Raw genomic sequence first — 26,018 nt, forward strand, 5'->3', positions numbered from 1 at the left:
AATCGATAGAGGAACTTTGCGACATTGTTTCATAAAAAATTTGGAGTCCAACTCCTCAATCCTGATGCTGCAGGGGATCTGACGAATCCACGCGGGCGAAGCTGCGGGCATCAGCTAGTAAATAAATAAATTAAATTATATTATAAATAAAACTTGTAGGAGTCAATGTCAATGCTACCAATGTCAATGTTGCTGCGAGTGCTTACACAGTGCAAGTGACTCACAGCTGACTTCTGCAAGTTTTATTGCTAGTGGGTACTTGGCTTTACAATTATATTTTTATATCAGTCAAGTTCAATGCCATTTATTTCAAAGATATAAAAACAGCTAAATATTATAGTCGCACAGGTTTGGTATCTAAGTTATAACTAGTGATAAAGTCTCGTCTTTTATCTTAAAGCACTTGTGCACTAGGTACGATTCATATCCGAGAAAAAACGGATCCAGAAAATTTTGTGCTGAATTCGCACCTTTGCATGAAGGTGGACCCGTCCACCTTCATGTAAAGGCGCGAAGCTTTCGGCTCAAGTGCAAGCGGAGTGAAAGCTCACTTTATCTCCACTCGGTCTAATTCTCTCTGGAAAAATAGGGAATAAGTACAAATACTCTGACTCTGCTTATCTAAAGAGAATTTGACGGAGTGGGGTTGTAGGAATATGCAAGCATATTTCGCTCATTTAGTCTAAAATCTAAATCGACCTTTATTAAAGGCTGGCGGGAATTTGAGAATATGTGTTTAATTAGGACTACGGTCGTTTTACATCGTATCGGATTTGAATAAAATCAGTGCACAAGAGCTCTAAATCACTGAATGTTGTTTGAAGAGTTCTATTTCATTTTTCAAAAACTAAGAAACTAGTTTACTTATTAACTATTATTGTCTGATGCAATTCTGATCGTAGGTTTGTATCCCTTATCATCAGCTGTGTACGATACTATGTACTGCAGTCCATCAGGAGCCAGGTATGAGTAGGATCCTTTCACTCCAATACCCTGTTGATCTCCTACGGTGATAAGTTGACCCTCCTCTTTGCGGGAAACTCCATCGCTGGTTTTGAATCTAAAATATAATAATTACTCTGAGATTTGTAAGTCCCAAGGAGACAGAAATGTTTATGAGTAGAAATAATACTTCAATTTACCCATAAAAATAAAAATTAAATTGTAAATCTTACTCGAAGTTATATCCATTTTCGTTAGCGAATGTTTTTTCAGAGATAATTTCAACTGGTTCTTTGGTATCCTGTGCTGAGAAAGCTACCAACAATGTGCAAAGTGTGACAAGTTTCTAAAAATGTAAAATTAAATTCATAAAACATTCACGAATGCGTTCACATGTTCATAAATATATTGACACACTTTGATTTAAGGTGATTTAAGGTATGTTTTATCGAGATCGGTAACATATTTCACAGTTTGACATACTTAAAACAAAATGATTTTAAGAGACCCTATACGTAAATAACTTGTTTTATATTATATCTCATTTAGCAACCAGTTTTACATTTGCACTTAGATTTTGATTACCATAAGTACTGCCAGGTCAAGAACTTACCAAAGCGAGCATTTTCTATAGATTTTCTTGATAATGCTATCTATGACTGACTGAAGAAATCCAAATGATGTTCTTAAATACAAATATTGTTTGTTTAAGTTAAAGCAAGTGAGCTATTTGCAACTGAGGTGATAACGTGGATCAATGATGAAATGTAGTCAAGTAGGTACAAGATTGACACAGTGGCGTATGCAAGGACATCTCTAATAAATGACCAAATGTGTGCCCAATTACTTAGGACACGTGGTGAAATGATAATGCACAATAATTGATATTATTATAATATAAGCACCAATAGCTCAACGTTTGAGGAGTAGACTGAATTCCGAAAAGTCGGCGCGGGCGGACGGTTCAAACCCCACCTGTTGCACTATTGTCGTACCTACTCCTAGCACAAGCTATGCGATTACTTGGAGAGAACAGGGGAATATTTTATGATATTAGTCATGATTAGCATGGCTAATATTTAAAAAAAAAATGGTGATAGCTCAGTGGTTAAGGCGTGGGCTTCCTGTTAGAAGGGTTGAGGGGTTCAAACTCGGGTACGCCTCTAACATTTCAAAGTTTGTCATTTGCTTGAATCATGAAGGCAAAAACATCGTGTGGGAACCGGCATGTATGAAAGTTCTCCATAATATTCTCGAAGGTGGGAAAAGTCTGCCAATCCGTACTTACGTGGTGGACTCTTCCCATTCTGAGAGGAGACCCGTGCTCAGTGCCTAGTGAGCCGTTGATGGGTTCATCATGATGATGAATATGATGGGCGGAAAGAAATATTTAAAATTTTATAGGAGTATCGTTAAAAGACGTTCGTTGTCAATAACTTAGTTTAATAAATAAATTATAATGGACAATCAAATAAATTATTACAATAATTATCACTTCTAGTCTCGTTGAATTTCATTTCGTATGATTCCTACGATAACATTTTTATTATTGTCCTATAGCCTCTTCTTCCCGCTTTGTAAGTCATTTCATAGAGATGGCCTTTCTCGTCGTACCAACGGACGGCGCCTAGGACGTCTAGTGCCAATTCACCCTTGCCTGTATCGACCATAGCGCCGTGCTCCGTTCGCGAAGACCCGTCACTTGCATCGTAGCTGAAAATAATATAATAAATATTAATATTAAGATAATAAAAGTAATTATTGAGGGCTGAAGCTAGTTGTACGTGAATATGATAAAAAAATAATTCTTGCCACAATATTAAAATTAGGGGATACTTTTATCTTTATGGATATATTTTATGACTAGCTGATGCCCGCAGCTTCGCCCGCTTGGATTTAGATTTATAAAAATCCCGTGGGAACTCTTGATTTCCCACGACATGGGATGATTTCCCAGTGGTTTCTGTACCACGTAAAACATTTAAACAGATAATCCTTTGAAAATCCCGAGGGATCACCAGGATTTAGGAATGCAATTCCTTACAGCATCAGGGTTGAGGAGTTGGGTCCTCGAGATCAACGACAAAGTCTTTACTTGGTAAAGACAACTTCAATATCAATCAATTTAAAACCGACAGTTTCGAAATCCCATCAGTTTTGGTGGTCAGGTCCCCTGCAGCATTAGAATTGAGGAGTTGGAATCCATATTTTTTATGAAACAATGTCGCAACGTTCTTCTATCGATTAAAAAAATTACGCAAATTGGTTCAGAAATCTCGGAGATTTTAGTGTAGGTACATAGTTAGAAAAACACAACTCCTTTTTTGAAAGTCGGTTAAAAAAGTAGCCTAAGTAACTCCCTGGTCAATCCTCCACTTGTCTGTGAAAATCCCGTCAAAATCGGTTCAGCCGTTCCGAAGATTAGCCCGTTCAAACAGACAGACAGATACACAGACAAAAAATTTAAAAACGTGTGATTCAGTCAGTTCAAATAACCATATGAAGTAGTTATATCGAAATTACAGACAGACACTCCAATTTTATTTATTAGTATAGATAAGCATGGATTAGATTATATGTATAGGGGTGACGCTTTAATTACCGCGATTTAAAAATGGGATCAATTTTTTTTCAGCGTCAAGTGTCGCTAAATGGTTGCTTTTTTATACAGTTGTACAACTATGTATATAACGAAGTTAAATCTCACAGCTAAGTAGGCTTTACAAGTCAACCAACTTACAAAATGTACTTGGAGTCGTATACATTGAATTTTTTTTAATAGATAAAGTTATCAGCTGTGTAAAACAAGCTGGTATATTGTGATGGGCAACTACCGAACCCTACACTGCACGTGGTCCGACACGGACTCGACCGGTTTTTAATGAAAGATATCAGTGAAATTTTAAAGTAGCAATCCAAGCAAATGAGAATCTCAATAACCAAATAAAGTGAGATTACAAAAGAACAATAGATATAAAAGTCATGACTGGAAATTGGCAACCTATTGATTCTGTACAGTACCTATGTTTTTGGTACATTAAAATGATGTAAGCGGATAAACTCAATACCCGAGTGTCCTAGCGTGACTTGTTTGTGTAAAATAACGTGTACTACTTGGGTGACATCCAAAATCTATCATAAACATTAGTTTTTTTTGTTTAACTTAGAAAGTAGAATAGAGAATTTTAGAGAGTAGATTAGGCTGAAAGTGGTCTTCTGGTAGGTACTCGTAAGTCGTAGCATATTATGGGCGCAATGGAAGAGCCTGACTACGTAATAGAATAGAATAGAATAGAATAGTATATATTATTATTCAAGTAAACTTTTACAAGTGCTTTTAAATCGTCAAAATAATTTACCACTGGTTCGGAATACCGTTTCTACTGAGAAGAACCAGCAAGAAACTCGGCGGTTGCTCTTTTCAATTGTTCAATTTGCAATAATATGCCATACTATACAAGCAATTGCAGCCCCGCGCATTACTTTAACAAGTTTAATTCATGCTTTTTTATCATTTACATCTTTTTCCAGGAGCATATCGTTTAATAGATTTTTTTAACTTTTGTAAAAGCAAGTCTAAAATTGACTGCGGAATTTTATTATAAATTATTACACTCATTCCCTCAAATGACTTTCCTACATTCCTGAGGCGGAGCGTAGGATTTCTGAGCTTAGTACTAGCTTAGGAGTAGGTATTGTGCCAAATAATGTAGCAAGCTACATAAAAAATATGCCATTTGTACTTATGGCGAAGTTACCCGAGGCTCACATATCATATTAAAGCTTCTGGTAGAAACATAGGGGTGAAAAGGATTAGAAAGATTGTATGATACTAGGTAATGTGTGTAACTTTACAATCTGAGAGTTTAAAAGATAACAGTTAGGTATGTAGGGAAAATCACTGATCTTCGGCATATTTTCTCTAGATTCTATCTTTAATATTAGCTAACACATAGGCAGTTATCTCGTAGCATGGCGTAGAACGCGATGTACAGCCGTAACACCAGGCCACATTCGTTGTCCGAGCAGCATTAGCTGGTTTAGATTTTACATAAACACTCTTTTAAATTGTGCACGAGTACCTAAACAAAATAACAATACTAAAGTGATAGTATTTAATATGTTCGTTTTAAATCCCAGATAAATAAAAGGACTTATAGAAATTAAAACTAATTGATAACTAAGTAGTGCACATATAGCATGCAAAGATGGTCATTTCGCTTGTTCCGAATATTAGGATCTTTCGTAAGTAGGTACTTTATTTTCTTTGTATTCTTTCTTTTGGTCGTTTCAGAGATATGCGATGCAATATTAGTGCTGATTCATACCTAGGTACCTAATGAACCATTCATTTTTTCCTTGGCTCTTTAAGAAATACATAGTAAAGTTAGATTTTATGTTTTACTACTTAATAGATGAATAAGTAGGTTTAATGAGCATAATATAGTGTTGGTTCTATAAATACTTTATACATCATGTGTACCTTACGTAAGAAAATTTTCCGTAAGTCATACGTACATTAAACGATCATGTTGAAACAAAATACTTATGTATGTGAAGTATCTAATGATATAAAATAACATACACATAAACCTGATCGCACTATACTGCTATTTAGTAGGTACTTAAATAGCTCCGCCGACAAATGGCGTTTAAATTAATTGGTTGACCGGCCTATAAACTTTTGTAATGTCTAAATTTCATAAGCATTCAATAGATTATTATTTTACTCCATGGGTAACTAACTACTGTGTCTACAATATTTAGTCATTGTCGATTAGAGATGGACTTTACAATCAAGCAATTTAAATCAAGCTCGTGAATGGCAATTTATGTATTATGCTTAACTTATATTTATTATACTTAACTATTTTTAACGTTGCCCAATCTCTAGTCATATCAAACTTTCGCCGGTCACCTGTACTATGCTACAACGAAAAAACTATAAGTAAGTTACTTTTATCGTTTCGAAGCTTTTACCATACGTTAAGTTCGTCTTATCATCAAACAGCTGATAATAATATGAGTCACAAGTGTAGTTAGTTCAATGTATTTCAATATATTTTATATATTTTTAACCCCCGACCCAAAAAGAGGGGTGTTATAAGTTTGACGTGTGTATCTGTGTATGTGTGTATCTGTGTATCTGTGTATCTGTCTGTGGCATCGTAGCGCCTAAACGAATGAACCGATTTTAATTTAGTTTTTTTTTGTTTGAAAGGTGGCTTGATCGAGAGTTTTCTTAGCTATAATCCAAAAAAATTGGTGCAGCCGTTTAAGAGTTATCAGGTTTTTTCTAGTTTTCTTGTAGAAAAGAAGGTTACATAACCGTTAGGTTCATAATATTATGTCAATTGACAAATGTCAAGCTGTCGAGATGGACGTTGCCTTGATACATAATTATTTATCTGAAAATGATGTTTTGGAAAACTCTGATACTTTGGATCGTAGGCGCGGAATAGTCCAAGAAAATCGGTTCAGCCGTTTGAAAGTTATCAGGTCTTTTCGGTCTTTTCTAGTTACTGTAACTTCACTTGTCGGGGGTGTTATAAATTTTTAATTTACACTTGTTTATTTCTGTTTTTGGATATGCGACGTTATTTGTTTATGTGGCACACTTACCTACTTTATAACTTTATATTTTACCTTTTATAAATAAAGAGTCTTGAATTCTTACAAGCAAATAACTAAAATGTCTGTCTCATTAGGGAAAAAATGAAGTGCAACCAATTTGGAAAGCTCTCTAGAATCCTATTTGTATAGGAAGGTAACAAAATATCCGTAAACCAAATAAATCAATCGCGGACAGTTAAATAAAAAATATCTAATTTCACTTAAAACATTCACGTATCTACGACTCATCGTCTTCACCAGATTCCAATTAATTTTAGCCAACTTGTTGTTGTTTCTAGACTTAAGTTTGTTATTTTGAAATTATATAACACAGGCGGAGAAATAAAAATTTATAAAAGGGTATTCGGGTGTTCAATACATAAACGGGCATTCAACTTGAAGAAGGCGTAGCACATTATTCAATAACCAAGTTTTTTGCACTTGACGGCTCTGTTCTACTTTTTATAACGTCATTGTCGCGTTCGAGTTCATTAAGCCTTTTAAGGACAGTAACATTTAAAAATTTTAACATGACAAGAAGAAGCAGTCGGTGGTGTAAGTTGGCTAATTTGACCGACCGTCTTATTTTTAAATTGTTTTTATTCATTCGTAACTGTAATTTCGAAAGAATCTTAGCTGTAAAGTGAACATAATGTTTTAAGTCGGGTTTTGATGGACAACCGCGATAGGTACAGATTAAAACCAAGGTACAAACATAAATGAAGCACGAAAATAAACAAGAGTGCCTACTTACTCGAATATATATTTTTCTGGAGCAAGAAGCTAAAATCAATGTAGACATTTCCTCCTAAATAATAAACTCAGTAGGTGTCTTACCATACGACCAATGACTTTCTAAGCATGGACACATCGTGGCATACAACACAAGAGCCCAAACATGGCACACGTTTCTAAATTCACCTTATGTAGCTTCAACTGCTCACATTCTATACCTAACTATATAACTGCTATACATTCCCGCTAACATTCAAGTCCTGTAAACTAACCTCACTGATTAAGCCGCAATGTAAATCGATTATTGCACTCGAAGCTGAATAAGGTGATTTTAGAAGCAAACTTGAACAAAAAATGGAATGGAGTAGTGTAGCACTATTAATTTTTGTTATTTCTTTGAGAGATTTTTCGTTTTTGTAAATATGAAACTATTATACTATATCTATACTATATACTATTCTGCTCGTGCTGATTCACTGACTGACTGACTGACTGACTGACTCATTTGATCACCTCTTCTGTAAAATTTTGTATGTTTTTTTTTACCGATGGTTTCGTATAGAGGACAAAAAATGATTTGGAGGAAAAATATGGATAGAGCTGATGATTGAGGATTTCGGTGAGGAGCACGGCCAGGGTATTGAAGATAGGTGGGGGGTGCTCGAACAAATGTCACTCAGAACTTCATCCAATTGACAGGGAGCTGAAAGGGGGATAAAACCAAAATGGCGGATTCAAGATGGGCCTTGAATCAAGATGGCCAAAGGCCTCCCACCAGCCAACCTAAACCAATTAAGAAAATCTCAATCGGCCCAGCCGGGAATCGAACCCGGGACCCTCGTCATACAAATCCACCGCGTTACCACTGCGCACTGGAGGTCGTCAAAAGATCTATCTATACATATAATAAAATTGTAGAAAAGTGGTGTCTGTACAATGGAAATATATAAAAAAAAGTAGCAGGGGTTGTTAATAATAACAACCCCTGCTACTTTTTTTTTATCGATGCCGAACCCGAAATTGTAATAAATTTTTTTTTTGTCTGTTTGTCTGTGTGTTTGTGCACGCTAATATCAGAAACGGCTTATTCGATTTAGATACGGTTGTCACTAATATATTGTAGTAAGCTTCACTTAACATTTAGTGTTTCTTTCATGTCAATCGGTTCATAAATAAAAAAGTTATGTCAATTTAAAGAATCACGGCGAACATTTTTAACGTACAGATACACGCCTCGCGCCTGAGCGTCCGTGGCTATATAAAGCGCGCTGAGAGCTATTCCACGCGAACGAAGTCGCGGGCACAGCTAGTAATAAAATAAATGTGATACAATAATGGCCAATAGATTTTACATTGAACAAAAAAAAAGCTACTCCACAGTTTTGTTTTTCCGACATTCGTGACGCGCCCTTCCATCTGTCTCTTTCCGATGTGCGTGAGAGAAAGGAATGGGAACATTGTAAATAATTTTAGATATTTCTAGTATTTTCAATGGTTTTACTAAATATTTTATACTTTTTCGCATGTTATCTTACGTAAATAAAATTAACTTACCGGTGGTAAGTCACACCATCTCTTTTCTGCGTCGTTAACGTATTATTTTGGCACTTTTTGATCGCGCATTTAGGCGTCTTGACAGCTTTGCAGTCAACATGCGACTAATGAAGAAAGTGTGCTTACACCGAGTATAAGCACACTTACTTGGTCCCTTGTTATGCGCGCCAGTGCGATGTCCTTGCTTAGAAAGTCATTGCATACGACGAATAAAACAAAGTACCTACACTTTTGAGGTAAGGGTAAGGGCCTTTTTCACAACCGCCAGATAAACTTTGACACTTTGACATATTTCCAATACAAAAACTGTCATAGCGTCAAATTTATTCATTAGATAAAGTTTATCTGGAAGTTGTGAAACAGGCCCTAATGGGCCCTAAGTATTAATTATACCTAATGTGCGGATGATTTGTACCATTGGCCAATTTTGGAATTATTTTATCAAAACACATTGTTTCCTGTGTGTGTTGTAATAAGTAGTCACAGACCACTAAGTGGTACAGACTACAGTGGTTGGTACAAGGACCCAAAAGCGTAATTTGGTATAATTCGCTGAAAAAGGTAAATCTGTATGGTACAACATGCGTCAAGTGTGTGTTGGTGGGTCTGTGTGGTGTTGCGTGGTGGTACTTGGGGTTTGCTTGGTGGCTGACTTTTCTACTTATTTTTATTAAAAATCATGTCAGCCTGCAAAAGATTCATTAATGAAACTTAGGAACTGATAACTTCTACTTTTGACAATGAGGGATAAAAACTGAACATATGAACTGAATGTAGCTGGTGTTTCAGAATGACTGACAAAAAGTAAGAATTTGGACTCGCGCTGGGAAAGCTCTACAAATTAAATATACATAAATAGAAATAGGTATATTAATTTTTATAGGATATAGAAATTTGCCATCAAATTATTTCAATATGTCACCTATTTAAATACAAAGAAAGATAATAATTAACGATCAATGTACTATAATGTATATGTAATAGATAAGATAGTAGCCGGAAACGTATTTAAGAGAGGTCTCTCCGTCACTCGTTTCACACAAAAGTAGTTCCAATTTCATTTGAATATTAAGCAACCAAAGTCCATGAAATTTTGCAGACATATTCTAGAAACTAATATCTATGTCTGTGGTTTTCCAGATTTTTGTTAAAATATTCGGTTTCAAAGTTACGCGGTCTTAAAAATTTACATACAAATCTTTGAGCCCCTGTAATTTTAAAACTACATATTTTTAGAAAAATCTAAAACACCACAGACACAGATATTAGTTTCTAGAATATGTCTGCAAAATTTCATGGACTTTGGTTGCTTAATATTCAAATGAAATTGGAACTACGATTGTATGAAGCGAGTGACGGAGAGAGCCCTGTTAATACGTTCACGGCCTTATTTTCGAATGTTTACTTTCGCCAATAACAATATCGAATCACGTAAAACAAACCACTTAAATAAGGCTATTACCCATTGTTCATGTAAGACAATATAGAGCAATTTACATATTTTTAGATAGCATTCCATCGTGTTTGTTTCGTAGCCTCTCAATAGACTGTAGATTCGGTGATGACTCATTAAAGAGCTCTAACTTTTGATTCAAAGAAATAAAATATAATAACTATCTATAAGTAAAAAAATCATTAAAATATTAGAGATCCGGCCTGCCATAGAGAAGTATGTATTCCGTTGCTTTTCGCAGTTGTAAAGTAAGCGTTGGGAGATTTCTTTACACCAATAGAGGAATATCTATCCAGCAAGTACTTAAATATTGTTTTTATAAACTTCTAAAGGTCTATTTGATGTGCAACGTTTGCTAATTTCACAATCAACAAAATTCCACAATCAATTTTAGACTTGCCTTTACACAAGTTTAAAAAATCTATTAAAAGTATGCTCCTGAAAAAAGCTTATTATACAATCGAAGATTATGTAAATGACAAAAAAGCTTGGATTTGATTCGCTCCAGCAATACACGGCGCTGCAATTGCTTGTATACAGTATGGCATATTATTGTAAATTGTACATTTGAAAAGAGCAACCGCCGAGTTTCTTGCTGGTTCTTCTCGGTAGGAACAGCATTCGACAACAGCAACGATTCGAAAGCACTTGTAAAAGTTTACTTGAATAAAAATGATTTGAATTTGAATTTAATAAGGGCTAATTCGCACGAGAGCTTTTTTAACGTCCATTACAAAAGCGTTCATATAGAACAATTAATGCATTCCCAAGTATCTGTTCACACGTCAACGCTTTTTTATCGCGCACTTTGTATTGTCATCGTAACGCCGGGTTTTAACGCAACGCTTTATTAACGCTCGTGTGAATTAGGGCTTAATTGTGTAGCGTAATTTTTGCCGAATTATTCGACAAATTTACACTGATATAATTTTTTATCGCACAATCCGTACAGTATTTTTAAGATAAGTGCGCACAGGTGAACAAACTACACAGTAAAATACGATTATCTTCAATTTCAACCCATTAAACAGGATTAGTACCTAGTGTGGGTACTATCAGACAGTGAAAAAAATTGTAAAAAGTTGTATTTTGTTAAATAAATATTTTTTCATTTTTTCATTTTGTCGTACTATTATAAAACAGAATTCCATATCTAGTGTTATCCTATCCCTAAGTCATCCCTAGTTAATGACAATTAGGTAACTCACTCATGATTAGTAAATTGTTTTCCTTTAAATTTTCATATTATGGTAGGAGTAGGTTAATTTTGTTGGTGTGGCTTCTTTATCGTAGCTTCAGTTTTAAGTTTACGTAATCACAATTATATTATTATCTTACAAATCCAACAATTGAGAGTCAAAAGTGTACATTATTACCTATTTTGAATAAATTATTTGACTTTTACTTCTTTGTTTTATTTTAGGCATTTATTCAGTAAATACATCTGGCCTTAATAAATTATGATTCTAATATATTCAAAGCGACGAGTATGATATTACTTTTGATTTATGAATCAATATAAAATAATTTTGAGTGCCCTTAAATTTTAATGGAGTGATATTTAAATTTTTACATCCGTCAAAATCACTTGTAACTCTTTTACAATAATATAGATTGGTCACGGATATGAAATATCAAATATTCAACAATGGATTCTCACGCCTGTTTTTGCGTGTTCTTCTTTATTACTAGGTAGGTATTCGGTCATTGTTTTGAAAATCTGTATTTTTAATTAAAAATGTTCAAAATGTTGATTAGAGGTCAAAGAACGTATGTTTCGAATGCTATAAAAAGCAGGATACCAAGTTTTAAAAATATTGCCACCGTCTGCGTGTTACTTGGTCTGATTTTTATTTTCTTTATTATATAATATCCGGCATCATTGCGATGCAACACGCATGACACCTTATTTGTACGTTGATTTCATCATCAAGCTTCCAGCTATCAGCTTCCAGTAAGTCCCAACAACAATACTAAACTTTTAACTCAATCGGATGAAAGATGCGAGAACGCATAGGTAACGAACTGATAGACAAATCTAACAACACTGCATTCTAGCAAATATAAATCAATATTTATATCTATATTCTTACATAGGTATTGATAAAAATCAATAAATAAAAAATATCAATGCCTATGTGTATTCTGAATTGTAAATCGTGATTTTTTTTCTAATAAACTATAACAAATAAAGCGATTTCTCCATTTCAAGTCGCATATACCTACATAATATTACTGTTACAAAGTATGTAGATAGTGTTTAGTAAGAAATATACACAGGTGTACCTACCCAAATAGCTGTTAGTAATTCATGTAGCTAGGCCTATTTTTCACAGGTTCTTTCTAATGAAATTTTCAGTCAGTAGTGATTCTAACACCAGTTCGAAAAATAGATTCTACTAGATTAACATGTAGGTACATTATAATCCTACATGATACTTAATATTATAGTGACTGGAAACTCTTAAACGTGGGTGGACAAGTTTCATATTCTTATTAGAAGAGATTAGGTAAAAATCAGTTAGTAACAAAATACTAACCGAGTTAATCATTAGACAAATATATGTATAAAATATCTCAGATTTTACACCACTATGGTTAAAATAATAATTAAAAAAAACCAGGCAGGTGCGAGTCAGACTCGCGCACGGAGGGTTCCGACTCGGGTATTTTTTTCGACATTTTGCACGATAAATCAAAAACTATTATGTATGAAAATAAATAAATATCTATTTTAGAATGTACAGCTAAAGCCTTTTCATATGATACCCCACTTTGTTTAGTTATCTTACTTTGAAAATACTAATTATTATTACTATTATTTGTTCATAATCATATTTTTGTGATCTGATTACAAAATCACGGTTTTCGGATTTTTTCCTTTATTTGTGCTATAAGACCTACCTACCGGCCAAAATTCATGATTCTAGGTCAACACAAAGAACCGTATAGGTTTTCTTGATAGACAAAACGGACGAACAGACAGGCAGATAGACAGCCAACTAAGTGATCCTATAAGGTTTCGTTTTGCCTTTTGAGGTACGGAACCCTAAAAACAGATGACTGATTAATAGATTGATTCTTCTCGGTAGGAATGTTTACGAACCAGTGGTGCATTCTTTTGAAGATTCAAAAGCGTTTGTAAAAGTGAATTTGAATAAAAATATATTCTATTCTGATAAGAGATACAAAAAATACATGTTGCAAGATCATAGTCACTTTTAAACAATTAACGTTGTAATTTAACTTGTCTCGTGATGTAATCTAATCCAGGATGCCCGCGAGTTCGTAAATTCCAAAACATAATAGTTTCTGACGACATAACGAATGCAAATGAGCAAAAACTTTCGATAGCCGATATAGGTTTTAAAAGCTTACGACACCGATTTAAATAAGATAAAAAAGAGTAACCTACCTATTAAATTTATAAAAAATAAATTTAGATATGAACATCCGTGAATCACTAAACTTGTTAACATTAATTTTGTTTTACTATTTGGATATCCAATGATACCCAATAAGCAATATTTAAATTGAAAAAATGCCGGAATATTGTAGCGGGTAAGGACCCCAATAACATATAAGTACCTCGGGAGTTTTCGGCAAGTAGATTTTCCAATGCTTTATAAATCAAAGTACCTACTAAGACCAACACATTAAACTTAAGTTACATGTAAGTTAAGTTACTATCTGATTGCTGATTTTATGATTAAATAGTGGAAAAGCCTTAAGTCACTTGCCGACCGGAACTAAGCTATGTTAAAGCTAAACTAAGTCAGCTGAGCTATACTAAGCTGAGCTAAACTAGAAATATTATGTCCCGTGCACACCAAAACTAAGCGAAAGCTCAGTCAGTGTTGGGAAGGGTTGCCAGAGTAGGTGGGAGGGGCTTAGCTTAACGCGTGTAGCTGCTGCGGCTCACACAATTTAGTTTTGCTTAATATTTTAGATAGTTATAGCTTAGTTTGCAGTCTGCACACAAGTATGAAAAACTGCGTCAGCTGTGCAAGTTAAGCTAAACTAACTTAGCTTAGCTCTTGGTTAGCAACCCGCTTGGTGACGATAGAAAATTGGGTGCGTTTTATTCCCACATTTTCTTTTATTTAATTTTTTTACAATTTTTTTAATTATTCAAGTCGCTACACGTCATCTTAAACGTTCAAATAATAATAATTGTTTGTAATGTTGAGTCAGTTAAGTCAAAATACTGACGTCATTATTGAGGTCAATAGGTTGAATCTAAGTTGTTGGCGAATAGGAATATTGAGGAGGCGTCTTAAACACTACAGGCACAGATATTAGTTTCTAGAATATGTCTGCAAAATTTCATAGACTTTGGTTGCTTAATATTAAAATGAAATTGGGACTACGATTGTAAGTATGGAGTAAGTGACGGAGAGAGCCCTGTTAAAGGCTTGGGAGATAGTAGTAACTAATTGCCGCTGGAGCCTTGAGAGAAGAGCTGAATTTATTCGGAATACGATAGTATAAATAAAGTATATACCATTACCAAACGATACACTAAACGTTTTTATCAGTAAACCATTTTGAAACGATCGTTTTCTGCCACTTTTGATTGTCATGTTATTTTTGGCTAATAATAACAACTACTCATACCTATATACAATTGTTTTTTGTCCTTGATACTTTATAAACTTGTTTTCAAACCATAATATTATTCTAGTAAAAAAAACAGCCAAGTGTGAGTCACATCGAGGGTTCCTTACTTTGGAAGGATTCATATTTAATTTTTTTTATTTGGTTAAATTATTTTTGATTTATAATAATTACCTATTTATTATTATATTCGGATGTTTCTTTTATTTGTGATACAAGACCTACTTTCGTGTCTTTCAAGATTGCTGTTCAAAAGGAAGTGCCCTATAGATTTGAAGCTATGTTAGTGACCGTCTTTTTGTATGAAAATACGCTTTGAAGAGCTTCTAGCTGTTAAATTGAACAGCTAGAAACTTGATTTTTTTTCAGCAATTATGGGTCATTGACCTTAATATTCAATATCAATTTAGTACCTTAAGCTGTTTCTGAAGAAAAGGACCTTGACAAATGGGAAGACAGACAGATAGACAGAGAACAAGGTGTTATTGTAAAGTTTGCGTTTTTTCATTGTAAGGTACGAAACTCTAAAAAAGAAAGATTTTATAATATACTCACTGGTATTTGTAAGAATTCGGCATATTTGCTGTATCTAAATCATAACGTAACACTTGAGGACTAGGTTTGCTTTCGATAGCAGGACTAGCACCTAATATCTCTACCATTGCAGACAGCCCGATAACCTGAAACGTAAACATAAAAACAATTTAGGCCTATGGTAATTGAGAGTACATACATGACGATTTTGGCACGACAAACCGAAACTTCTATTATCATGCACGAATCATATTCATTTAAAAAACAAACAAAACACTTTTATGTGAAGGTGTGGATAATATTATGCTGTCATAATTATTTTTGTAGGAAACCAGTTAGGATAGAAAAATAACGAAGAATTCGACCTTAACGTCTTATAATAATTAAGGTATGTACAAAAAGTAAAGATCTTTTATTTTAAATCCTTTCAAGTCTCTCTTAGGTAAATGCAAACGCCGACTTCGTCACACTAATGGTATTCACGCATCCGCACAAAGTGATTAAACAGTGTACTTGAAGTTAAGTTTTTGCGACATGTCTTTGAAAACATAGCGCAATCAGCGGGAAGGTCGTCAGATCTAAAGTTCATAACACTGATGTACAATCATTAAATTTAATTATTAATTTACTGGTCGCGTGCAGATTCCGCAATACTTAGTGTAATAAATGTACTGAGTATAAATACGTAATAATTACCAGTAAGAGTAACATCTTGTGTTGTCCGGTGAGAGAGGATACAGGTGACTTCCTGGACAGGCTATAGTCCGAATGTGCTAACGGTTTCGTAAGATCTCTTTATATATAAAGAGTCCCCAATGTGCGCGCTGGTTGGCCGCATAAAGAACGCGTGTCGAGCTCGACTTGCACTGAAAACTGAGCCAATTCTAGCTGACCATTAACTTGAGATTGACACATGAATGGACTGAGAGGATTTGCCGGCGCGTTACGTCACTCATCCATACGATAGTTCACTCTATTCCTAGCAAGCACGATATCTTACTATCACTTATACAATAAACGAGGACTCAAGAAACGCAATTATTTCACAATATTCCAATCACAATCACGAATGAAATTTCACTTGTGGTTTTTAAAATTATTTTCTTGGCTTTTGAGTTATCATTTGCCAAAATGCAAGTAGACGTGTTTTGTAAGCAGATTGCATACGTTTTATGCGTATTCTACTCTAGCAAAGCGGTATATCAAATCCGGATGTTGGACACAATCTAAGAAAAGGGTTAGCCTACGAGTTATGACGTCGGACTCCTATTTGTAGAGTCCGGAGTTCAATTCCGAGCATGCACTCCTAGTCTTTCGGAGTTAAGTTCGTTTTAAGCAATTAAATAACACTTGGTTTATCGGCGAAGGAAAACATCGTGAGAAAACCTACATGCCTGAGATGGTATTCCTCTATAAAACCACAACAAATTTTATTTCAATAGAATTTTGTGTCACCTTATTTCAAAAAAGACTAAAATGCTTTTAGTAACTAACTTTTATGTGTTAGTTATAAATTATCCCTGACACAAGGGATTTGGAGTAATTTTAACAAAAATGGATTGTTTGGGTCAAACATTTAAAATGTCATTTTTTCATAATAATATTATAAATACAAACAATATTATGGTTTTAAGATGGTTATTAATGGGAATATTAAGTGATAATGTGTGATTAATGTGACACAGTACTTAAAAAGTATGTTAACTTGCTACGTACCTAAAACGCGTGTTTACTTTATTTTGCTCGTCTTGAAGGACTATAGATGGTTTTTTATTTTGTAAGTCTGTGCTTTGAATTTTAAAGGACAACAGTACTTTCACGGAATGCTGTAATGTTTATTAGCACGCATTCTGTACGTAACAAAATAAAATAAGTAGGTAAATGTCACTTTCCTATATGACTCACTCATGTAAGTACCTAACCTCGTAAAATTCTTCGATACTTTTAACCCAGTCCTACATGGGATACATATACTTACTGTCGCGCATTATTGGAAAGTTCTTATTTGTTTAAGGTGACTCAAAATATTTTTTTCTGTTGAATTCGATCAATTTTAAGATAGTTTAAAAAAATAAATTAATTTATTTAAAAAATCGATAAAACTTTGGAAACTAGTCGTTTTCACTCGCTAATTGACTGTTCTCAATTGATTCCAAATTATCCCTAGAATAGCTTATTTCAAGGAATTCATCACTGGTCATCCTTACTCAAAATAATAAAACCAAAAAATAAACAAATCAATACAAATTGTATTGATTTGTTTATTTTTTGGTTGAACAATGAACAAACTGAAATGTTGCAAACAATGTTAGCTCCTACTTACTTGCAATTTGTGAGAATTCTGGAATTAATTCATAGTTTGACATTAGTGTTGCACTGTTTTTAAAAATAAGTTAACACAAGTGTAAATTAAAAATTTATAACACTTCGACAAGAGAAGGTTACAGTAATAACTAGAAAAGAGCTGATAAGCTGATAAACGGCTGAACCGATTTTCTTGGATTATAGCTCAGAACACTCTCGATCGGCTCCACCTTTCAAACAAAAGAAACTAAATTAAAACGGTTCATTAGTTTAGGAGCTACGATGCCACAGACAGATACATAGATACACAGATACACACGTCAACTTATAACACCCTTATTTTTGAGTCGTTAAAAATTAAAAAAAAAACAGGTTAAATTACAGTAGTAACAATCTCTTTCTACTATAGAGAACAGTCTGTAGTGAACATTGGTTCCATTGTGTTAAATATTAATCTGGGTAAGTAGGTATTTACCCGAATACATATTATTTTTTCGTATCTCGAAAAAATTCCGATTTTCATTTTCAAAATTCAAGTAATATAGTTAAATACATAACAGTCAGTTCAAAAATTTAACAATACTTTTACAGTAACTATTTTTATGGGTACAATTGGTTTAAAAATATGTGATACATGAGAAGGTCACATATCAGCCTTGAAGAGTGCAGTGAACTCGCATTAATTAAGCGATGATACAATTCTTGTCGCGTTACCTAACATTACCAGTTTAGGTAAAAATATAAAACAGTTTATATAGAATTCTACTCGATTTATTACAGGGTCTATTTTCACGCTCAAGCACAGCCTCAAATCCAACTATATTTTAGAAACATCTGTAGATAGGTACAAGAACAATGGTTTTTTTTAATGCTATGAGTCTAATGGCGTCTTTTATATGTTAAATTTTATTGTAAATATAGATTGAAACTAGAAAATTTGATCCTGTTCCATGATTTTATGAGTCGTAAGAGCTTGTTCGTATAGCTATCTTGTTCTGGAGGCTTTATACCTACTAGCTCTCAATTATCTGAGTGGTGTGTTCACATGCTTTGTTTTTCACGGAATAGAGCGCTAAAAACCGTTTGCGGCGCTTATTATATGAATATTTTATAATCCATACTAATAATTATATTAATGAGAAAGTGTGTCTGTTATCACCTTTTCACGGCCCATCTGTTAAACAAATGACGTATATCTACTGAGATACCTACCATACATCTCAGATACGGACAAAACATTATTATACTTCGTATCCTGGAAAAACAATGAGTAATCAATAATTGCAGTTGCGAGCATCATCTGCTAGTTGAAATACATATTAAGTAGGTACTAGAGGATGCCCGCGATTTCGTCCGCGTGGACTTAGGTTTGAAGATCCCGTGGGAACTGTTTGGTTTTCCGGGATAAAAAGTTGTCTATGTCAATAACATGGACGCAAGCTACCTCGGTACCAAATTTCATACAAATCGGTTGAGCGGATGGGTCTTTAGGAATCCCGTGGAAACTCTTTGATTTTCCGGGATAAAAAGTAGCCTATGTCCGTCCCCGGGATATAAACTAACTCTATACCAAATTTCGTCAAAATCGGTTAAACTGTTGGGCCGTCAAAATGTAGTAGACAGACAGACAGACACACTTTCGCATTTATAGTATTAGTATGGATGTGTCGGTACGACTCCATCGCGCTTTTAGAAGGGCGGCGGGATCCACTGAGAAGTGACAAAACCGAATAGAAAAATTCAACCGGACTGGCTTTTAGTTGGATCCCATAAATAGGATTCTTAAATGAGTAGTAGTAGATAGCAGTTTTGAAACACGCCCACCACCAAACGGGATTCTGCGAAAAACTGTTCCTGCAAGTTCCTGCAAATGGGACGTGGACGAGCCGTAACTCGTAAGCCCGCTGCGTAATAAAAATAACAGAACCAATGCGTGACTGTTAAGAGATTAATCAGCTGTTGATCTCTTCGTTATTTTAAAATACTGTAGGTAACTGACGAGGAGTACCAGTTCATTATCCTACATTTAATGAACTGGTTTTAAAATCTTTTAAATCCTTTAAGAGATTTACATATAATTATTATTTTGTGAACTTAAAGTACCAATGTGCGTTCATTTAAAAGTTACAAGGTTTGGATAAGTGGAATGACAGACAATCAGACGCACAAGTGCAAACTCACCCATGCCTCAGAATACACAGTAGCCTAAGGAGTAGGAAACATTGATTCGCTCAGTCTAATAAATCGATACTAAATAAGATATGCTTCATTTAAATTTTATCTAAGAAGATCTGCATACAGATGGCAACATAAACTATGCAAAGCATGCATTTTCATTTATTTGAAAAGTTCACCGGTCATATTTATGCCTTTGGAAAAGTTAATAAAAAAATAATATTATCTCGGCTGCATCAACACAATATTATTATTATCTTAACAATTTTGGGTAGATATATAATATGATGATGACGTTCATATCCGCTTCATAACTATTTCTTCATCGCTACACATGCCTAATAACAATAGGAATGATGACTACTAGTCAAATCAGCAACTTTTTATCGAACCTCAAAACGCTCGCTTAGTAAGGAAGCTTGTATGAAATTCACTTCAATCACTTTTTAAGTTAAATCGTAAATTTAAAATGGTTAGCAAACTTATAACTAGCATCGAATGCGGATTTTACGAATTTTGGAAGGCACATGATAGTTTTTGACTGCCCGTAAGTGGAGTTGCATAAGAGCCCTAGAATTTAAGGAACAACATGTATTTAATCTAAATGTGTAACTCTGTGGGCGGTACATAAATAAATAAATAAATAAATAAATCGTGCAAAATATCAAAAAAATATGTCAGTTGTACGGAATAAATTAAGAAATACTTAAGGGGCACACTAATTTGTGAGAATAGTCGATACTTTGATTAATTTCTTAAACTGGACCTTTTCAAGTAAAGATTTTTATATAAACCTGTGAGGATGATACTGCCACTGTCGGAATCAGAATGCCATAAGCCTACGTTGTAGTATTTGTTTACAAATTGCGAAAAACCAAATTAAATTTGAATTTCGCGGGCAGGCCGGTCGCTTCGCCCTTAAGTAGGTACCTACTCTTGCAGGAACTTTGGTTTTCAAAGTTCGGTAAGATTACAAGAATGTAATTCTTTAGCAATATTTAAATTTAGGTTAAGGCAGAATAATTTAGCCGTAATTAAGTCACCGAGAATGAAAATCAGCTTTTATAAACTGCTGCCGGATGGATGTATGAATTAAGGTTATCTTATAAGAACTGTACTGCAACTGTAGTGTTTTTTATTTAAATCGTTAATTGTTACTACATATAAGTATAAATTTTTACGTAATACATGATTGTTAATCCTAATATCCTAATATTTATTGAAATCCTAATCCTAATACATATGAAAGTTTGGGTTTTGTTATTCCTTCACCAACAATGACTGACCCGATATGGCTTAGGAATGGAGATAGGCCGTTTTTATAGAGTTCCCGGGGAATTGTTAAGAAATTTACATCCACGGGAATGAAGTTGCGGGCATATCTTATCTAATAATATTATAGATGTAAGGTTTAATATCTCTTCTTCACGCCACAATGACCAAACGAATTTTAATGAAATTTTGAATAGTGTTAATATATGTTAATTACCTGCACACCTAATTTTTTATGACAAAATTAAAAGAGTTTACGCAGTTTGTTTTAAGTCACGAGCATCATTTAACATAGTAATATACTATGAGGTAAGTAATTGCTTATAGTGATATCAGCAACATAATAGGGAAATACATATCTATCTATATGCTACATAAATGCGTCTTATTTCTAGGTTGAACGATAAAAAATAATGGTTGCAGACAAAATAGTTAGACTTGTTGGTAATGTCCGGTAAGGCCACGTTTTCAAAAGAGGTATCATGGTGGGTAGCGGTAAAGGATATGAACGCCTGTAGTATTTTCAACGCAATATTCCTTTACAAAGAAATAAGTGCGACTATTATAGACAAGATACAATCTATGAGTAACAATTCCAGTCCTTGAAAATCTATGATCAAAATCAATTAGCATTTATTTATTCAAAGTAAGTACCTACTATAATTGTACATGTTTTGATGGTAAGGATTGTTGCATATTATGTAAGTTTATCTATTGGTGAAAATTAATTAGGTACGTAAACTCAAAACTAAGCTGCGAGGATTCCAAAGGCGCTAGAAGAGCCCACAAAAAACTCATGACTGATTTAAAGATCTTCGAATATTCATAGCTACTTACATACACTTTTACGTATTATGTCTGTTAAAATAAAGTCTGTGAAAACCATGACAATTATGTGTACCTCATTGAAATGTAGGAAAATTATTTTTTTCTACTTCATTAACTTACCAAATAGGCGTAACGTTATATTCTACGCGTAGGATTCTTGCTTTTATATAAACTAAAGACACAAGCTGTACCTATATACAAGAAAATTAATTTTATAACGAAAATGGTAACTGTGAGTATAATATGGCAGCTATTGTAATGATTGATGAAGCAAAGATGAACTACTTAACGGCCTAGCGGCATCTGATTAGTAGGTTATCCCAGAATATCTAGAGTACTTCTCTACATATCTTCTATACTGGAGTGTCTGTCTGTAATTTCGAAATAACTACCTCATATTAAGCTCATATGGTTATTTGAACGATACCATAACTGAATCGCACGTTTTTAAAAATTTTGTCTGTCTGTCTGTTTGAACGGGCTAGTCTTCAGAATGGCTTTACCTATTTTGACGTGATTTTCAATGACAAGTAGAAGATTAGCCAAGGAGTAACAAAGGCTACTTTTAACCGACTTTCAAAAATTTAGGAGTTGTGTTTTTCTACCTATTTACACAGATGTCTCCGAGATTTCTGAACCGATACCTAATCTTTTTTCCATCGATAAAGGAACTTTGCAACATTGTTCCATAAAAGATTTGGATTCCAACTCCACAATCCTGATGCTCCACCAAAGCTGATGGGATTTAGAAGCTGTCGGTTATAAATTGATATTCGGATAGTCACTCAAAATGGATAACGTCCACTGAGTATTTTTTCTTCCTCATTTGTATGTAACGACTTGATTTCTCAATTTTTCAGATGTCTGGGTTCTTTATTATTGTTTTGATAGCGTTTCATGAAAATATAAAAGCAGACACAAATATTGAAAGCAAAAACATTTTTTTATCCTTAAAGCCAAGGTAAGACACTAAAAAGTACTTACTTGTTTATATTGAGGCCAAAAGGTAATTTATATTTGGATACTCACTTGTCTCGTTCTAATCTAAATGCAATAAGCAAAGTCAGTAAAGATATAAAATACAGGCTAAATTATAGTCCGGTCAAAATAGACATCCAAGGTTACAATAATTCGCATAAAGCTAAAAATTTGTACGAATATTCGGAACACCATTATAAAGCTCTATGCGAATTATTGTAGAGCGTACCTTACCCCTATTTTATGAACTAAAAAAAAATAAAGAAACCACTTGGGGGTTTTAGAATAGTATAAAATAGAATTGAATATATTTTTATGTGCTTTTGAATCGTCAAAATAATTTACCACTGGTTCGGAATGCCGTTTCTACCGAGAAGAACCAGCAAGAAACTCGGAGTTTGCTCTTTTCAAGTGCTAAAACAATAATATTGTGCCATACTATACAAGCAATTTAAACCCCCGGCATTGCTGAAGCGAGTCAAATCCATGCTTTTTCATCATTTAGGTACATAATCTTCGTTTGAATTATATGCTTTCCCAACATTTTTTATAATTACCTTCACTTGATTTAGTGTCTTAATTATTTCACTGAATTATTCATCCTTATATTATTAATGCGATAGTGTGTACCTATTTGTCTGCTAGTTTTTAACGGTCTATCCATTTAATCGATTTTATGAAATTTGGTGCAGAGATAGCTTGTAACCCGGGAACGGATATTTTATGCTAGGACATCGATGAGTTCCCACGCCTGGCTAACCAATGACGGAAGATACATTCACAAAGAAAAAAACCATTCAAGTGCGACTCAGACTCGCGCACCGAGGGTTCCGTACTCGGATATTTTTCCAACATTTTGCACGATAAATCAAACACTATTTTGCATCAAAATAAATAAAAATCTGTTTTAGAATGTACAGGTAAAGCCCTTTATATGATACCCCACGTGGTATAGTAATCTTACTTTGAAAATTGAAACACATTTTAATTTTTTTTTAATAATGTATCCACAAATTCACGGTTCTCGGATTTATTCCTTTACTTGTGCTATAAAAGCTGCCTACCTGCCAAATTTCACGACTCTAGGTAAACGGGAAGTACTCTAATGGCTTTCTTGACAGACACGACAGACGGACAGATGGACAGACAGACAAACGGATAGATATACAGAAAACAAAGTGATCCTATAAGGGTTCTGTTTTTCCTTTTGAGGTACAGAACCCTAAAAAAGATACATTGCAGAGATAGCTTGCAACCCAGAGCCGTTACATTACGTACAGGCAATGACTTAAGTCATTGCGTACAGGATACGTTTTATATCGGAAAATCGAAGGGTTCCGTGGACTGGACCCGCGCGGATGAACTGATGGACCTCGTCTAGTACCTATTAGTACCTATTTATGATTTAAGCGTAAGTATAAGAATAATGCATTTATAAAATATACTTAATTCTATTCATTTCAGCAACGTTTCTATAGATAACGTCATTAATGCAACTAAAACTACCGTCCACGTCAACGTGAAACGCAAAGCTGTCTTGATTTTAAATAGCGATCCTGCTCTGAGGTCTGAAAATAAAAAAGGAAATAAAGTGACCAGCTTATATTACGAAGATTATGATACCAATGGTAACGTAATCAACACTATGTGGATGTATAACCTTCAGGATGTGGCAGAATTTTTCAGAATTTTCTTAGACACTGAGATCTGCTATGGACGTTGTGATAATTAATAAACTCAACAGGGCTCTCTCCGTCACTCGATTCATACAATCGTAGTTCCAATTTCATTTGAATATTAAGCAACCAAAGTCCATGAAATTTTGCAGACATATTCTAGAAACTAATATCTGTGTCTGTGGTGTTTTAGATTTTTCTAAAAATATGTAGTTTTAAAATTACAGGGGCTCAAAGATTTGTATGTAAATTTTTAAGACCGCGTAACTTTGAAACTGAATATTTTAACAGAAATCTGGAAACCACAGACATAGATAGATATTAGTTTCTAGAATATGTCTGCATTTCATGGGCTTGGGTTGCTTAATATTCATATGAAATTGGAACTACGTTTGTATGAAGTGAGTGACGGAGATACCCCTCTTAAGTATTTGAAATTCGTAGAGTATATTTTTCTGTGAAAATCTTTCCAATAAGTAGTCTAACATGAACAGAACTATCGGATTTGCTGCAGTCGAATCAATTTACTTAAAAACTTACGTATTTTAAAATTATTTTCATGTGTTTGCTAAATTAATGTTTAGCTTCACAGTGATTTTACAAGCAATTTTTTGCGGAACGCACTATTTCGTAACACTTTGACTTTGAGCGCTGATATTTCACTGTTGGCTATGGGAAAGCTTTCCAATCTTCTATACTAATAAATAAAATTGGAGTGTCTGTCTGTAATTTCAAAATAACTACCTCATACTAAGCTCATATGGTTATTTGAACGATACTATAACTGAATCACACGTTTTTAAAAAACGTCTGTCTGTCTGTCTGTTTGAAAAGGCTAATCTTGGGAACGGCTGAACTGATTTTGACGGGATTTTCACAGACAAGTAGAGAATTGACCAGGGAGTAACATAGGCTACTTTTTTAACCGACTTTCAAAAAGGGAGTTGTGTTTTTCTACCTATGTACACCGAAATCTCCGAGATTTCTGAACCGATTTGCGTCATTTCTTTTTTAATCGATAGAGGAACTTTGCGACATTGTTTCATAAAGAATTTGGAGTCCAACTCCTCAATCCTGATGCTGCAGGGGATCTGACCAATCCACGCGGGCGAAGCTGCGGGCATCAGCTAGTTACTAATAAAACTGAAGTGTCTGTCTGTGATTTTGAAATAACTACCCCATATTAAGCTCATAATAAACTATGTTTATTTGAACTCTACGCTAACTGACAGACGGACAAAAATTTTAAAAACGTGTGATTCAGTTATAGTACAGTTTAAATAACCATAATGTGAACTTAATGATTATAAGGTGGTTATTCCGAAATTTCACACATT

General features: G+C 34.1%; 1 protein-coding gene and 1 pseudogene across 1 annotated transcript; both read right to left on the reverse strand.

Annotated features, from left to right (window-relative positions):
* Nucleotides 1–812: 812 nt before the first annotated feature.
* LOC123866801 (endocuticle structural glycoprotein SgAbd-5-like) lies at nucleotides 813–1,763 on the reverse strand. Its single transcript, XM_045908506.1, has 3 exons — nucleotides 1,556–1,763; nucleotides 1,176–1,288; nucleotides 813–1,060 (listed from the first exon to the last, which is right to left on the reverse strand). The coding sequence occupies exons 1-3, from the start codon at nucleotides 1,565–1,567 to the stop codon at nucleotides 868–870; spliced, it is 318 nt and encodes a 105-aa protein (XP_045764462.1). The 5' UTR covers nucleotides 1,568–1,763; the 3' UTR covers nucleotides 813–867.
* A 605-nt stretch (nucleotides 1,764–2,368) lies between these two features.
* Nucleotides 2,369–22,232, reverse strand: LOC123866800 (annotated as a pseudogene).
* Nucleotides 22,233–26,018: the final 3,786 nt, after the last annotated feature.

Source organism: Maniola jurtina, chromosome 7 (assembly GCF_905333055.1).
Source record: "Maniola jurtina chromosome 7, ilManJurt1.1, whole genome shotgun sequence".
NCBI lineage: Eukaryota > Metazoa > Arthropoda > Insecta > Lepidoptera > Nymphalidae > Maniola > Maniola jurtina.

Excerpts from the sequence above, each read along its gene's own strand:
- LOC123866801 (XM_045908506.1), bottom strand. Across the intron at positions 1,061-1,175 it reads GAAAATGGATATAACTTCGA|ATTCAAAACCAGCGATGGAG; the intron begins GTAAGATTTACA and ends ATTATATTTTAG.